The sequence below is a fragment of the Triticum dicoccoides genome, chromosome 5A (assembly GCF_002162155.2).
Source record: "Triticum dicoccoides isolate Atlit2015 ecotype Zavitan chromosome 5A, WEW_v2.0, whole genome shotgun sequence".
NCBI lineage: Eukaryota > Viridiplantae > Streptophyta > Magnoliopsida > Poales > Poaceae > Triticum > Triticum dicoccoides.
In genome coordinates, this window is record NC_041388.1 from 558843297 (window position 1) to 558860395 (window position 17099).

At 47.1% G+C, this 17099-nt stretch overlaps 2 protein-coding genes and 1 pseudogene across 2 annotated transcripts; 2 read left to right on the forward strand and 1 right to left on the reverse strand.

Moving 5' to 3' along the window:
• Nucleotides 1–3878: 3878 nt before the first annotated feature.
• Nucleotides 3879–7286, forward strand: LOC119302803 (probable flavin-containing monooxygenase 1). The gene is made up of 5 exons (XM_037579845.1): nucleotides 3879–4426; nucleotides 5587–5824; nucleotides 5938–6113; nucleotides 6233–6591; nucleotides 6670–7286. The coding sequence occupies exons 1-5, from the start codon at nucleotides 3977–3979 to the stop codon at nucleotides 7022–7024; spliced, it is 1578 nt and encodes a 525-aa protein (XP_037435742.1). The 5' UTR covers nucleotides 3879–3976; the 3' UTR covers nucleotides 7025–7286.
• A 305-nt stretch (nucleotides 7287–7591) lies between these two features.
• LOC119299982 lies at nucleotides 7592–9924 on the forward strand (annotated as a pseudogene).
• A 2905-nt stretch (nucleotides 9925–12829) lies between these two features.
• On the reverse strand, nucleotides 12830–13358 carry LOC119302804 (histone H4). Its single transcript, XM_037579846.1, has one exon. The coding sequence runs from the start codon at nucleotides 13283–13285 to the stop codon at nucleotides 12974–12976; it is 312 nt and encodes a 103-aa protein (XP_037435743.1). The 5' UTR covers nucleotides 13286–13358; the 3' UTR covers nucleotides 12830–12973.
• Between the last annotated feature and the right edge of the window lie 3741 nt (nucleotides 13359–17099).

Genomic DNA, 17099 nt, shown 5'->3' on the forward strand with positions numbered 1-17099 from the left:
GTGGATGTTGCCATTGAGCTAGCTTTTGCTGATTGCGTGAATACTATGAGTTGAGTAATCATCCACAAAGAAAAAGGAAGCTTGATTCACCACGTGTCGATCAAGGCTTTTTTTCTATGGACGATGCATATTTTTCCTGATCGGCGACCATGGCTATCATCTTTTGCACATTTCTCCTGCATCTTCTTGACGAGGAGATATGATGAGCTATGGAGTAGAATCGAAGACCTTTTTTCCGGAATCTGCACGAAAATTAGTACTCCCTCCGTCCGAAAAAAGTTGTCACCAGCATAGTTCAATTGTAATTTTGCAAAAAACCCTTTTTTCATTTTAAATCTCGTGCTAATCGGTCCTTCTTCCTCCCCCGACGCCCGCCGGCACCGCGCACGCCCCAGCCTCCGCCTCCCCCTGTTGCCCACGGGCACGGCGTGCCCCAGCCGCCGTAGGATCAGCCAGGACGAAGTCCCACTTGCGCCGCCGCCCACCTGTCCCGCAGCTGCCATCTTGCGCCGCCCCTGCTTAGCTGCGCTGCGGAGGCGAGCTTCGCCGCCGCCCAGCTGCTCCTCCGCGGCGACACCTCGACAGGCGGCGAATCCACGGCTCACGGTCGGCTCTACTCGTCGTCCTTCTTGCATCCCCGGCCGCAACCCCGGCGCGCCAAGGCCAGCCACTCTGCTGCGGGAGTTGGGCAAGACCCCGGCCGCCGTTGCTCCACCGCCGTGCACCGAGGTGACCAGTGCATCCACCGTAGGGCCCAGTGCCGCCGCCCACCTGCTACAGAGGCGACCACCGCCGCCCACCTGCTCCTCCTCGCTGATTTCTTCTTCTTCTTCGTCCAGGCGACCCAGCTCCTCCTCGCCGCCTCTGCTGCTACTGAAAGGTAGCCAACGCCCTGAAATCAGTGTCAAATTGATGTTAATTTGTTGTGTAGATCAAATTGATGTCAAAATTAGGTGAATTAGAGTAGCAGCGGATCATCCAGTCTGTAATTTGATGAGCGTGTGCTATACACACACAATATTCAGTCTGCACAAAATTGTACAGTAAACTGAATTAGTGAACAAGCAGTGTTACTCATAGGCTTAGACTGAAGGACTTGTAGAATTCAATAGCAAACAGAGTACCAAATTAATTACTCAAAATGGATCATATATAGAGTTGCTTCCATGTGTTTTGTTTATAAAATGTTAGCGAACAATATAAGTTTTCCACTGATAGAAGCATGTGAAAATTCAGTTAGATAACCACTGATAGAAGCATGTGAAAATTCAGTTAGATAACCACTGATAGGAATAGATATTGATGCTTTGCTGAAGAAATCATGGCACACTAGAGAAAAAAGAAGAAGAAAAAAGAAATCATGCCTTGCCGAAGAAAAAAGAAATCCTGGAAACACTTAACTACTTTTAGACACTTTCAGTTAACTGTTTTGAATTGTTCATGTGACAGTATTGTCATGGTGAGCTACAGATTATGCACTAAGGAATTTGTTCTCCAGGTAGAGATGAGTGTAAAATACGAACAAGGGAAGTCAATTTCAAACTGATAGACTGCAGAAAACTGCCACAATCTCTTAACTAAGAGTTGATAAAAGCTTCCCTACATATGGCAGTTTTCTGCAGTCTATCAGTTTGAAATTGACTTCCCTTGTTCGTATTTTACACTCATCTCTACCTGGAGAACAAATTCCTTAGTGCATAATCTGTAGCTCACCATGACAATACTGTCACATGAACAATTTAAAACAGTTAACTGAAAGTGTCTAAAAGTAGTTAAGTGTTTCCAGGATTTCTTTTTTCTTCGGCAAGGCATGATTTCTTTTTTCTTCTTCTTTTTTCTCTAGTGTGCCATGATTTCTTTAGCAAAGCATCAATATCTATTCCTATCAGTGGTTATCTAACTGAATTTTCACATGCTTCTATCAGTGGTTATCTAACTGAATTTTCACATGCTTCTATCAGTGGAAAACTTATATTGTTCGCTAACATTTTATAAACAAAACACATGGAAGCAACTCTATATATGATCCATTTTGAGTAATTAATTTGGTACTCTGTTTGCTATTGAATTCTACAAGTCCTTCAGTCTAAGCCTATGAGTAACACTGCTTGTTCACTAATTCAGTTTACTGTACAATTTTGTGCAGACTGAATATTGTGTGTGTATAGCACACGCTCATCAAATTACAGACTGGATGATCCGTTGCTACTCTAATTCACCTCATTTTGACATCAATTTGATCTACACAACAAATTAACATCAATTTGACACTGATTTCAGGGCGTTGGCTACCTTTCAGTAGCAGCAGAGGCGGCGAGGAGGAGCTGGGTCGCCTGGACGAAGAAGAAGAAGAAATCAGCGAGGAGGAGCAGGTGGGCGGCGGTGGTCGCCTCTGTAGCAGGTGGGCGGCGGCACTGGGCCCTACGGTGGATGCACTGGTCACCTCGGTGCACGGCGGTGGAGCAACGGCGGCCGGGGTCTTGCCCAACTCCCGCAGCAGAGTGGCTGGCCTTGGCGCGCCGGGGTTGCGGCCGGGGATGCAAGAAGGACGACGAGTAGAGCCGACCGTGAGCCGTGGATTCGCCGCCTGTCGAGGTGTCGCCGCGGAGGAGCAGCTGGGCGGCGGCGAAGCTCGCCTCCGCAGCGCAGCTAAGCAGGGGCGGCGCAAGATGGCAGCTGCGGGACAGGTGGGCGGCGGCGCAAGTGGGACTTCGTCCTGGCTGATCCTACGGCGGCTGGGGCACGCCGTGCCCGTGGGCAACAGGGGGAGGCGGAGGCTGGGGCGTGCGCGGTGCCGGCGGGCGTCGGGGGAGGTAGAAGGACCGATTAGCACGAGATTTAAAATGAAAAAGGGGTTTTTTTGCAAAATTACAATTGAACTATGCTGGTGACAACTTTTTTCGGACGGAGGGAGTACTCTAGCTGCAGTACTCTTAGTGATCAAAATTGCAAGCATGTCAAGTCAGAGAAGCATGTCAGCTAACTTCAGACTTAACAATAAAGATGAAAATTTCAGACTTGGCAGTACAAATTCAGACTTGGCATGAGATAGATGAGCACGAGGAGGACTTGAAGGAGGAGGAGCCTGGGATGTTGAGGAGGATCCGCCTTCGTTGGGGTCGACTTCCGCAGCTGCCGCCGTCGTCTTCCCCATGCCGTCGTCGCCGGTGATGTTGAGGAGGGCCTGGAGGAGGAAGAGGATCTGGTGGATTAGGAGCTCGAGGACGAGAGCGCCCGCCCCATGCCGTCGCCATGCTCCAGATCGAGCGCCAACTTGTCGTCATCCTCCAGATCGAACGGCGCCTCGTCGAAGAGAACCTCACCGGAAGAAGGGATTTTTAGGGGAGAGGAGGAGCTACGCAGCGAACTGGAGCGGCGCGGCGGCGTGGAGGAGGGAGAGGAGGCGCGGGGGATCTCAGCGGGGCGAGGGAGCTCAGCGGCGCGGGGGAGCTCACCGGCGCGGCGCGGCGCGGCGGGGAGGGGAGCAGCGCAACGTCGGGAAGCTACGGGGAGGGGAGTGACGCTGCGGCAAGACGAGGACTGCGGGTTTGGTCGGACAAAAGTGGAGGGCTTTTTTGCAAAAATGTCATGAAGACAACTTTTTCCGGACGGAGGGAGTAGAATCGAAGACCTTTTTTCCGGAATCTGCACGAAAATTAGTAGCGCAAAACGAAAGGAAGACCTGCTTTGACCACTACTCCTACCTAGCACTCTCCAGTAGTTTCTTGCACATCTCACCACTCAGAGCAAATGCTAAACTGACAGTTGTAGAAAAGCCAACCACACCCATTTGCGTGATGCCGCGTCACACCTAAGCATTAGCTCACTCGAGTGGCATGCATACACGCCCAAAGCATGTGACCTGCAAAGTCCAAATCCAGCTGAACCCACCCACGCTCTACATCACACTCATCAGTCCCCACTCCTCACAGGCAAACGCCATACCATATCACACGGGCTAGCCAGCCATCCCATCATGGAGAAGGCGCAGAAGCGGGTGGCCATCGTCGGCGCCGGCGCGAGCGGCCTGGCGGCGTGCAAGCACGCGCTGGAGCGCGGCCTCCGGCCGGTCGTATTCGAGTCCTCGGGCGCCATCGGCGGCGTGTGGGTGCGCGCGCTGGCGTCCACGCGCCTGCAGACGCCGCGCACGCTCTACGAGTTCTCCGACTTCCCCTGGCCGCCGGAGGTCGCCGAGGTGTTCCCGGACCACGCCCAGGCCGCGGCGTACCTGCGCTCCTACGCGGAGCGGTTCGGCGTGCTGGACCGCGTCCGGTTCGGATGCCGCGTGACAGGCATGGAGTACGCCGGCGTCGGCGAGGACGAGGTCCGGGCGTGGGACCGGTGGGCCGGCGATGGGTCGGCGTTCGGGGATGGCCGCGGCCAGTGGCGGCTCACCGTGCAGCAGCAGGGTGCCGGCGACGTCGAGGTAAGAGCACTAGTACGTACAGTGGGAACCTCATACTGTACGACAGCGAAATTTGTGTGGCTCCTCTTCCACTCCAGTACAGTGTCATCCATGAGCCCATCACCAGATATTTTCTGTCGTACGGTGTCATCCGTGTTGCTCATTCTCAACGTTCTCCAAAAAACAAAATGTTGCTGATACTTAAAGAAATCAAAGTACTGTAGCTGACAACAATAGCTAACAGTGAGCAAACATGTCTGCGTCAACACTTGAACAGACCATACTCGCTGTGTATATTGCAACCAGCATCATCAGCATATATAGACAACCAACTCTAGCCCTATTCTAATATACACCCCTCAACTCCAATACCGTCTAAAATACACCCCCCAACTTTCAAAACCGGCTAGAATTCAACTCTCTCCTCCCTGTTGACCAGTTTTGACCTAGTTTGACCGGTTTTTGACTAAGTGAACAGTAAAAAATAAAAAATTTAAAAACAAAAAAATAATTTTTTTGACAAAATTCAAAAAGTTCCAAGTTTTTGCACCGCGTGAACAGTAAATTCAAAAAAAACACCTTTTTAGCATGTTTGGATACCTGAGTAAATTTGAGATGTCCGTAAATTCGAAAAATATCCAAAATTTTCAGCATGGTGAACAGTAATTCGGGAAAAAAATCCAAAAAAAATCACCACGCGCTCAAACATCATCCATGCAAAAAAGGGTTTTAAAAAAAATCGTTTTTACTGTTCACCAAGCTGAAATTTTGAAAAAAAAATCCAATTTACGGACATCTCGAATTTACTCAGGTGTCCAAACATGCTGAAAAGGTGATTTTTTTTTAATTTTACTGTTCACACGGTGAAAAAAACTTGGAACATTTTTGAAATTTTTCAAAAAAAATATTTATGGTTTTTAAAATTTTATTTTTACTGTTCACTCAGTCAAAACCGGTTAAACTGGGTCAAAACCGGTCAACAGGGAAGGGAGGGTTGAATTATGGCCAGTTTTGAGAATTGGGGGTGTATATTAGACGGTATTGAAGTTGGGGGGTGTATATTAGACTAGGGCTAGAGTTGGGGGTGTCATATGCACTTCTCTCTTTATTTATCAGCACCGCCTCACATGAGCTAACACTTCACTTCATGCTAAACATTGGCAACAACTATCCGTTTCCAGACATATGTTGCGGATTTTGTGATCCTGTGCGCCGGGAGATTCAGCGGCATCCCGAATATACCCACATTCCCTCCCGACAAAGGGCCGGAGAAGTTCGACGGCACGGTGATCCGCTCCATGGACTACTCCGACATGGGCACCGAAAAGGCCACCGAGCTCATCAGGGGCAAGCTCGTCACCGTCGTCGGCTACCAGAAGTCCGCTATCGACATCGCTGCAGAGTGCGCAAACACAAACGGTGAGATCTCTAGCTTTCCTGCAACTCTTCGCTGCAGAGTGATCAAAAGGAAGAAGGGTTCAGAGCACTGAGATCAGATATATCTTAATCTGGTTCATTGTTGTTGCACTCAGGAGCCAAGTATCCATGCACAATAATATGTCGAACGAAGAGGTGGATCATACCCGACTACTACGCTTGGGGCGTTCCCATTGCATTCTTCTACCTCAACCGCTTCTCGGAGCTCCTAGTACACAAGCCAGGAGAGGGGCTGCTCCTTAGCATTCTTGCTACCTTCTTATCACCCTTGGTAAGGGCCACTGGCCACTAGTAGTGCCTACTTATACCACACCACTCTCCCAAGTAAATACAGATCATCGATATGTGTTCATGCATGTATTTAACCCGAATATACACCTACCTGATCAGAGATGGTTGTTCTCGAAGTTCGTCGAGAGCTACTACAGATGGGCGGTGCCCATGGATAAGCACGGCATGGTGCCAGACCACAGTTTCTTCCAGGCCATCAGCTCTTGCTTGGTTGCAATATTGCCAGACAAGTTCTATGACATGGTTGATCAAGGAAGCATTGTTCTCAAGAAAGCAAAGAGCTTCAGCTTCTGCAAACAAGGTGTGATTGTCGAAGGTGATTCCGCGCCGATAAAGAGCGACGTGGTCATATTCGCCACCGGATACAAGGGAGACCAAAAGCTAAAGGAGATGTTGGCATCATCCTTGTTCAGAGACATTGTGACTGGCCCACCATCCAGTATTATTCCTCTCTACAGGTTTATCTTGCCCTTCTCTCAAACATGCTTGTTCTGTATATATGCAGAAGCTCACAGTTGTTTTTGTGAACTGAGCAGGCAATGCGTGCATCCTAGGATCCCACAGCTGGCGATCATCGGCTACTCCGAGAGCATAGCAAACCTGCACACATTCGACATGCGCTCCAAATGGTTGGCGCATTTCCTTGACGGGGTGTTTCAGTTGCCTAGCATAAAATCTATGGAGATGGATATAAAGGAATGGGATGAATACATGAAGAGGTACTCTCGTGAATACTTCCGTCGATCTTGCGTTGGAGCTCTCCACATCTGGTACAATGACCAGTTGTGCCAGGACATGGGGTGTGAACCCAGGAGGAAGAAAGGGTTCTTTGCAGATTGGCTGTTGCCATATCTTCCATCAGATTACAAGGATGTCGGTCTGAAGAAGTGACATGAGAGATCTGTCGTGCCATCGCCGCGCTTAAATCAAACAGAAACATTGCCATTCCAGCGATTCTGTGCTGACTATTGTACAAACTAAATGTCATGGAATAAGCTCTTCGGTTGAACCTAGATCTGGTGCCCTGTTCCTAAATATTGGTGCAGCAAGTCAGCTGTTAAATCATACTCTTGTTACCGGTCCTCCGAGGACTGCTTCCAACGGGCAAACCATTATCGGTATTAGTTTCAAAAAAAGATGATGATATGCTTCATGTAAATTTCCTCATGAACTATGTGCACATCAACACATCAACCGTGTATGCCGTCAAATTAAAAACTGGGCAGACTTGTCAATTGATTCCCACCACTATTCAGAATTAACTTCCTAAAAACAAAAAAGGTGCCCACTCCGAACCCAGATCTTTAGCTACTCTAATGGGACATATAAGTTGTCTCTTTCAAGGGATTCTCTCCTTCAACCAAGGGTCCAAAAGACTGCCCTGAAAGGATTAGGTATCCAGCAAGATGATGCTCACCTCTGAAACCAAACCAACCAATACATACTGAACCATCACCAATGGGCAACTAAAAGCTTCCACTCTGGGTGAGCAGTTCGATGTGGCAGCATGCCATTGAGTCAATAAATTAGGTCCTCATACTTATGGCTGTAACCTGTAAGTGACTTTCTTTAGATTTACTGGAGCAGTCCTTATGCCACCTGGATATCACCTTAAAGTGCAACATGAGGTAATTTTGCAAAGTTAACACTACATGCCAGTTTCGACTTAAATTCGAAAGGGGTATATAAATTAGCAGGCATCTTCAAACTCATCCAGTATTCAGTGACTCCCAGTGTGTCGCTGAAGACAAAAAAAGATAACTGACAGAAAATAAAACAAGACATGGGATCACAGGAATGAACCAAGAAGGCAACGAAAGATACTACCAAACAAGTGGTGGTTCGTTTGGTGTCATCCAGCCACCCAAAAGATCCTGAGATCTTAAAAAGATCCAACCCATCCAGAGAATCGAACCCAAGGTTTCCTCTCCATCCTCAACTCCTTCCTATACAGAACTCTGAAGAAGGGCAGCAAAAAAGGACAGGAAGAGGGTCGGCATCGTTGCTGCCGGTGTGAGCAGCCTAGCTGCCTGCAAGCACGCGCTAGACAAGGGGTTCAGGCCAGTGGTGTTCAAGGCCGATGACACCATTGGCGGTGTGTGGACGCATACCTTGGAGTGGACCTGGCATGGCCTGCAAGTGTGACGCTGACGTACCCAGGCCATCGGGAAGTCATGGAATACATCAGGTTGTACCTCGTACGTGCACGAGTTTGACCTCCTCAGGTGTATCAAGTTCAATAGTCAGGCGCTGGGAGTTGAATACCTTGGTGCAGCTGAGGAAGAGAGATGGGAGCATTGGTCAGTTAATGTCAAGGTATACGCTGTCCTGATCTACAAAAATCTGAACTAAGAAAGTCTGCTTGAACAATATAATGCGTTCACCTTATCTACAGAATTACTCTGTACGACATACATTCTGTTGCAGGTTTTCCAAGTGGATTTTCTGATACTGTGCATCGGAAGGCATTGTAGGACGGGACACCAATCCAAGAATTTCCAGCAAATAAAGGACCTGACTTGTTCAGGGGGAAAACATTGCACTCTATGGACTACTCTTACATGGATAATGTGGTTGCATCTTTTAAAAGGGAAGAGTGTGACGATACTTGGGTCTGGAAAATCAGCATTTGATATTGCTGCAGAGGTTGCCAAGATGAATGGTGAGTCCAAGAGAACTAAGACCTCACTAACTAGCAATAACCGTTCAAAGGAATAAGTGCCTGACAGTTCGATCCCAATGCAGGTGCAGGTCAGCCGTGCATGATGATATGTAAAACTGAGCACTGGCTATTGATAAATCTAGCATATGGGGACTTAATCTTAATTACTTCTACCTTAACCGCATCTCGCAACTACTTGCTCATAAACCCGGTGAAGGATTTCTGTGCTATATATTGGCTTGCGCACTCTCTCCCTTGGTAAATAATTACTCCCAACTCAAATAGAGTTTCAAAAGCAGTATAGAGAACTTGTGCACAGAAAGCTCACGAATCCACAGAATCCATTATGCTTCAGAGATGGGCAATCACAGAAGTAACTGCAACCTGCCTGAAGCAAAGGATTCATTTACAAAAACATGGGGATGGTACCTGACTATAGTTTCTCCTTTGCTATGCGTTCTTGCTTGATTGCAATGCTGCCCAAAGGGTTTTATGACAGGGTTGATGAGGGTACCATTATTCTTAAAATATCCAAGAGGTTCAGCTTCTGCAGTGATGGGATCATCCTTTGAGGAAGGAAATGAATGCATAAAGAGAGATATTATAAATCTAGCAAAAGGATTCAAAAGAGACCAGAAGCTTAGGGACATCTACACAACAAACTGGTGTAGAAATATAGTGACAGGATCATCAGGTACATCAGTTCCTCTGTACAGGTACAGGTTGGACAATTTTTTCAGCTTGGCATGTTTGGAGGACAATAAATAGTTAAATACTAGCCTAGGGAGAACAATTTTTTTCCTAGAGAACTGCACCACCGCTTAACAGTTGTAACATGGAAAGATAAGGGGAAAAGTGAACTAGTATATTCAAAGCATAATGATGAGGTTAGGTAGTAAGAAATCACACTATTCCAAGCATAAGATGCATGGAAGAGAGTGTAGCAGAGTAGGCAACGTAGAAGGATCTTTACAACGGAAAGTATTTTGGCCAATCTTGTATAAGCACCATAGATATTTGCTTTAATGATTTGTTGTGCCAAGACATCGGATGCAACACTAGAAAGAAAGGATTCCTGGCTGAATGGTTCCAGCCATATGGACCTGCTGATTATGCAGGCCTTTGCTGAAGACAACAGCACATTTTTCACTAGTAGTATATTCAAAGCAAAAGAAGAGACAAGAGCAGATACCTTCAGTGCTCTATAGACGATTTCAGCAAGTCTATGTTTTAGCAAGTTTGTTGTTAGCTTAACTACAGGAAATAACTCTACAGTTTACCAATAAATTTTAATTGCAGCATCTCCTCGGATGTTTTCTGCTCTTTCAAGGTGGTTAGGGGAGGTCTAGTTGCTTCCCTTGAGTTCTTTTATTTTGCCTTTTGAGTCCTTTGGACTCTTGTAGAGTTTTCGTCTACTGTTCCCTTCCCACACACAAAAACTGAGGCAGTGAAAGAAGAGAGAACTAGGCAGTTATTTGCTATGTTATATACTTGAAATCACAAGTAAATTTCATTTGATGTATCTTTACTTACATCGTGTGTGAAATTTAGAAAACCCTGTCTAACGGTCCAAAGCATAAAAAGAAGTCGAAGGAATGCTAAGAACATTTTAGTTTAGTTTAGTTCCTCTGCCGACAGGATAAAATGATGTTGGGTTAAGTACAGCGTACCTATGTTGTCATTTGGATAGCCCAGCCCTTGACATTAAAATACCAGAGTATATAAAACCTCATATCTTAACAAGCATCCCAATCTTATTATGGCAAAAGAACCTTATATTATATTAAAACAAGGAACAGCTGTTCACTTGAAAAAACACTTATTTTGTGTAATTTAAATGTACAGATATCGCTAGTCAATACAAAATGTATGTTGTGACATATGTCGTAGATTGAGAAACTGCATTGTTATTTAACAGTAAACAGATGATCACCACTTAAGGCGAGGCTCAATATAAAAGGGTAAATAAATGGACCATGATGATACTAAAATGTGGGAATAAAATAGTAAGAAATGATGGGTTAGTTATTGTTAAATGAATCAGTGGTAAACAGTCTGCGGTCCAGCCCAATATGTGATGTAAATGACGAACATGTCACATGCAGACCAAATGAATTACACAGCAAATCATCATACAATTTGCTGCTGCTATGATCAATATAAGCCAAAGTTTGCATTGCTTAATTTGTGAAGGAATAACAGTTTTCAACCACATCAATGGAGTGACTGATAAAGTGGTTCTATTTTTAAATGACCTTAGTTCCTTGTTTGGCAAATCATTAATAAATCACTGCAGAAAGGAAAGAAAACATTGGCCAGCTGAGAAGCCTGCAACAGTATGAGAAGTCCAAGACACCAAAATGGAGTCCATATAAGATAAAAGCAAGCTCCAAGGGCCTGTTCGGCAGTGCTCCAACAGCCAGCTTCGCCAACTCCAGGCTTGGGAGTCGGGCCGAACGGCCTAACTCCGCGGAGTTGCGATGCAGAAGCTGGCAGCCCGGTGTGTGTATTTTTGCGGAGTTGGGGTGCTGGTCATTTGCTTCTCCCAGAAAATGTATGTTGAGACGAAAACATAAAAGCGTAAAGATGATATTACCAAAAAATTGGGTGAGGATATTACTATTGACATGTCTTAGTACTCCGTACTACATAAAGAAAAACTTGAATACAGAACACCACTCTCTACAGTTTGTAGAGCAATGAGAAAAGTTACGCATCAGAACAGACATGCTAGAAACTGGTCATGACAACTTTTGAGAAGACAGTAAAAGCAAAGAGGTGCACAATGCGACAAAATGAGACAAAACCATTAAGCATTGTCAGCAGAACTTTGCTTCTGCAACTAGTCGCCATGAGAATTCGACTGCTAAGATACCAAAATGCAAAGACAGTTTGAATCATATCCTGACGGGAACATGGTTGGTTTAGCGAACGGAAGGAAGAATACACAGATGTAGCTCAACAGAGCCTGACATTCACTACAACCATATCCACTCCATTTGAGCGAACAAGCAGTAGCCAGTTCATCGTGCATCCTAACACAGTAACATGAATCAAAGACCAGAGCTAACAGTGGAACAAGAAATTGGGGAACGGAATGAAGAATGTGCATTCCAGGTAAACAACTGAAATTCACTACAGCCCAATGCAATCCATTCCAGCAAACAAGCAGTGGCCAGTTCCTTGCACATCCTAACATGAAGCACAGAGCAGAGCAAACAGCAGCAAGAGACTGCCTGCCGCACTATGAACCCTAGCTACAAATCTGATCTGGAGCTGGGGCATGGCCGTTGCCTAGCCGCTGGTTATTGTAATTAAATGAGTTGCATCACGTAGTCAAAATCCACTTTCGACCAAAGAATGAGCTCCATCCCAACTCAAATTCAAATGGTCAGGCCAGCTACTTTGGACCAAAGAATTGAGTTTCATGATTTCTAATTGCAGTTAAAAGAAACTTCTAATGCATGAGAATAGCAGATTTTCATGTGGTTAAGTCATGGAAGCAGCATTGATCATGAGATAAATTGGGAACACAACAGAGGCAGGTAGAACAGATGGGTACCAAGATACTGTTCGAGGGAGCGGCAAAGCAGATTCAGGCGATCCCAGCGCATTCCAAGGCTCCAGCACGACCACCTGCCTTTTACTCTGTTATCAGCGGCAACGCGACCTGCTCCAGAAACAGAGGCTTGGAACATTAATGAACATCGATACCTTCGAAAGACAAGACTGCAAGGAAAACACAACGCACCTCAGGTGCTCGACGAAATTGCTGAACGGGAACATGTATGGGGTGCTGGTACCTCTGCCGCCGCTGTGCCGACGCCGAAGCACTGTGCGTCCTGCGACGGGGGTGGATCGGTGCCTGTAGCTATTACTCGACGGATTTGGAATTGGGTTAAGCTTGGAGTGGGCATTTCACAGTCCAGACAAAAACAAAATGAAGGGATGGTTCAAATTGCATGCAAACCAACAACCGATTTGAGCACAGAAAATTTGAGAGCCAGAGAATGGGGAATTTAACAGACGAAGCAGATTTCAACGACGAACTAGTTTAATTTCAATTCCATTCCATTCGATCCTACAGAACACAGCGAACAACAGCGAGATACTGCGATTACAACGAGGACCACGAACCCTACACATGGGCTAGCTCCTAATCTGGTGGTGGTGGCGGCCTAGCCTCCGAATCCGTAGAGGGTGCGTCCCTGGCGCTTGAGGGCGTAGACGACGTCCATGGCGGTGACGGTCTTGCGGCGGGCGTGCTCGGTGTAGGTGACGGCGTCGCGGATGACGTTCTCGAGGAAGATCTTGAGCACGCCGCGGGTCTCCTCGTAGATGAGCCCCGAGATGCGCTTCACGCCGCCCCTCCTCGCCAGACGGCGGATCGCCGGCTTGGTGATGCCCTGGATGTTGTCGCGCAGCACCTTCCGGTGGCGCTTGGCGCCGCCCTTGCCGAGCCCCTTGCCTCCCTTGCCACGGCCCGACATCTTCTCGCTTCTCTTTTCTTCTCTTCTCCTCGGTGAGGTTGACTTGTCTTTGTGGTGGCTACGGTGGCTGATGGTGGTGCCGTGCGGGGCGAGGTGGATTTATAGCCGTGAGGTTGGTGCCAGGGATCAGCCGCGATCCGCGTGATGCGGGATGCGGGCCGTCGGATGGGAGATGGGTGGCGGGGAGCTGGGGAGGAGGGGTGTCGCGGATCGGTGACGTGGCGGGGAGGTGTGTTTCTTTTCTGAGGAGGAGGCGGGGGTGCGCGGATGCGAGGAGGGAGTGCGCCTCGGTGGCTGGCTGGCAGGTGGGACCGGACGGGTTTTGGATGGATTGCTTTTGCGCGCGGCGTTGCTCGCTGCCGCGAATTTTCAGATGGATTTCTGGCCGGTGGGCCCGTGGAGAGACTATGTCGAAGGCGTAAACTCAATGTTGTTGCCAGGACAATTTAGAAAGCGTATTTCCCTGCTTTCCACGAGCAATTGATATTGGGGTGTTTCTTTCCCCTAGAAGGCGTTTGTTTACCTGCATGGATGTTGAACACTTTGGGCGTGTTTGGTTCAGGAACCAACTGTCATGGAATGGAATGGTTCCATTTCAAAGAAACGGGTCGGTTCCGTTCCTATGTTCGGTACGAGCAAAAAGTAGAATGGAATGGCTCCGTTCATGTGTTTGGTTCGGAAGCACGAAATGAAGAATGGAATAACAAAAATACAAAATTGCAGCAGCATTTTGTTTATATTTTCAAGGAAAACAACATCCTTTTCAAAAACAATGTCTCCCCCGATTATTACAAAGATGTAGAAGTAGCAGACAACAGCAATTTGAGTGTGCCTATTTTACTTCAGAGAAACTAGCGAATCCTTGCAAAGGATATGGCACTAGTTTAAACAGCATAGAACACCAAACTTTAATCAAAAAGCAACCACAATCTCATCTCAATATCCTCTCCATCTCTCTCGTAGCTACAGACACTAAAATATGTATAGCCAGAGCATATTCAACGAGGAAGATCCCAGCCACTGTTGTATCGGCGTTGTAGCCCAGCTGCACCAGCAGCCACGCAGCTGCTCGACAGAGAGAGATGAGTGAGTCGACAGCGGCACAGATCGACAGGTGGTGTAGTTCAAGGGAGGAAGAGAGGAGGGACAGGCAGCGCACCGGAGAGGAAGGGGCGACGAGGGAGTGGCGCCGCGCCGAAGAGGGAGGGGCGATGAGGGAGCGGCGGCGCACCTGAGAGAGAGGGGCGAGACGAGGGAGCGGTGGCGCACAGAGAGGGAGGCGATAGGGTTACGGGAGAGGAAAGGGAGAGAACGACCGGTTTCTTGTAATTCCTTCGATTTGGAGGTATCTCTCGGTTCCGGATCTCAGCCGAATATTCGGTCGTAGGGAACGAGTGGGTTCCATCCCGGTTATGAACTAAACTCCGGAACGAGGCCCAGGAGCAGATCCAAACCATGACATTCCGGTTGGTGACAGGAACCAAACACATCCTTTGTGTCGTGGTCTGAGTAAACCAGGCTAAGTGAATACAAGAAAAAAAACATGTTTTTGCACATGATTTATTGTCTGCATCCCCTCAAGTCTGGCTGAGCAAAAACACAAACACTAGTGTTTGGTTGCAAACTTGTGCAATGCAGATGCAAAGTGTTGTTGTTTGGTTACATACACAAGACAATGTGATTTGGTTTGTTGAGTGGTGAGGTTACCAGCGCACATAGGCACGGATGTCCACGGTCCCGCTATGGATCATTGAACGAAAGGTGTATTTGTTCATGTCTATATTTGACCAAACCTGCAGGCTCACATGCTTAAGGGTTTATGATCTTTTGAGTTCTATTGGAGTTAGGAGTTTGAGAAAATATCATCGGATTTTCTGGAGATAACAGAAATTGTTTTGAGAGATAACCTAATAATAATATAGGAGGGCTCCAGGAATTATCAAGCCCCCCCCCCCACCCCGGTGCGGATTATTCTAGGCGTCATGGGCTTCCCCAATAGGCTAAAGACTATTAGGAAGGCAACCACATGGGCCTAGAGACCCATTAAGGGGTGGTGCCCAGCAAGCTAAAGGGGGTGAAGGGGAGTTGGAGGAGGACTCCCCCTCCTTGGTAGGCGCGCCGAGGGTGGGGAGCTCCATACCCAAGTCGGCCACCCCTCCCCTCCACCTATATATACACAAGGGGGCGTCCTCTGGAACACACAAACTCCTTCAGTTCCAAGTGTCCCCTCTAGTTCTCTTCAGTTTTCTCTAATTCTCCAGATAATTAAAGAGATATCGTAAGGCTCTTCTCCCTCCTCTAGTTCTCTAGCGACGCAAAGCTCTAGACGGTGAAGCGCCATCGGATCGTCTACTTCGTACGCGCGCAATCCGTAGAGAGATTGTGCTTTCGATCTTTTTGGGATTGTTCATGGGACGGTTCGAGTGGCTTCGAAAACGATCTACACCAACTCTTCTGTTGTAACTCGAAGTTGGTAATGATTCGACCTAACATTGTATGAATCTTTATAGTGAACCCTTTTCTTGATTCGTAGGGCTGATTTTTGTTTTTTGTTTTCTACTATTATTCCCAACATAGACTTCGCGCCTGTGCAGCCACTAGTAGAAAACGGAGCTTTAAAACCGGTTCGTAAGGGCCTTTAGTGCCGGTTCCATAACCGGAACTAATTGGTGGGCACTAAAGCCCTCCCCCCCTTTAGTACCGGTTCAGCACGAACCGGTGCTAAAGGGCAAACACGTGGCACGAGCCAGCTCCGTGGGCACGTAGGACATTAGTACCGGTTGGTAACACCAACCGGTACTAAATGTTTTGGTGTGTTTTGGTTTTTTTTACTTTAATTATGTGTTTTCAATTTAATTTAGTGATTGTTTTACATTATAATGAGTTGTTAAATCATTAGGTGATTAGTTTGACTGGATGCGTGTGGATCCTAGCTAAGTCATCAAGTATATGTCATATACATATTATATATACTTGATCACCTACTTAAGTGGTCGAGGTAATATGGATATGGCATATATATACTTGATCACTTAGCTAGAATCCATCCAGTTGAAACTAATATGCAATTTCTATCATAAATGATATAATAACTCATCATCATCATCATCATCATCATCATATTAATTAATATAAAAACTCTTGCATCATATATATCATCACCAACGGTTTTCATAGCAAAGATATCATCGAGTTCAACATGGTAATGATATTATAAGCGTTCATAACACCACAAAAGCAAATCACTGTTTGAGATTAAGTTCAGGACGAAGAACACGGACATGAGAGGACAAGTACTAAGTGTTGGAGAACGTAGTAAGTTTAAAAAATTTCCTACGCACACGCAAGATCATGGTGATGCATAGCAACGAGAGGGGAGAGTGTGATCTACGTACCCTTGTAGATCGACAACGGAAGTGTTTGGTTGATGTAGTCGTACGTCTTCATGGCCCGACCGATCAAGCATCGAAACTACGGCACCTCCGAGTTTTAGCACACGTTCAGCTCGATGACGATCCCCGGACTCCGATCCAGCAAAGTGTCGGGGAAGAGTTCCGTCAGCACGACGGCGTGGTGACGATCTTGATGTACTACTGTCGCAGGGCTTCACCTAAGCACCGCTACAATATTATCGAGGACTATGGTGGCAGGGGGCGCCGCACACGGCTAAGAATATGATCACGTGGATCAACTTGTGTTTCTCTGGGGTGCCCCTGCCTTCGTATATAAAGGCTCAAGGGGGGGTGCGGCCGGCCTAGAGGTGGCGCGCCAGGAGGAGTCCTACTCCCTCCGGGAGTAGGATTCCCCCCCCCCC

What these genes read in the sequence shown, in the direction of transcription:
- LOC119302803 (XM_037579845.1), top strand. Translation starts at nt 3,977, where the DNA reads ATGGAGAAGGCGCAGAAGCGGGTGGCCATCGTCGGCGCCGGCGCGAGC. An exon ending in AGGGTGCCGGCGACGTCGAG is followed by an intron (nt 4,427 to 5,586) that starts GTAAGAGCACTA and finishes ATCCGTTTCCAG; the next exon opens with ACATATGTTGCGGATTTTGT. An exon ending in AGAGTGCGCAAACACAAACG is followed by an intron (nt 5,825 to 5,937) that starts GTGAGATCTCTA and finishes TGTTGCACTCAG; the next exon opens with GAGCCAAGTATCCATGCACA.
- LOC119302804 (XM_037579846.1), bottom strand. Translation starts at nt 13,285, where the DNA reads ATGTCGGGCCGTGGCAAGGGAGGCAAGGGGCTCGGCAAGGGCGGCGCC.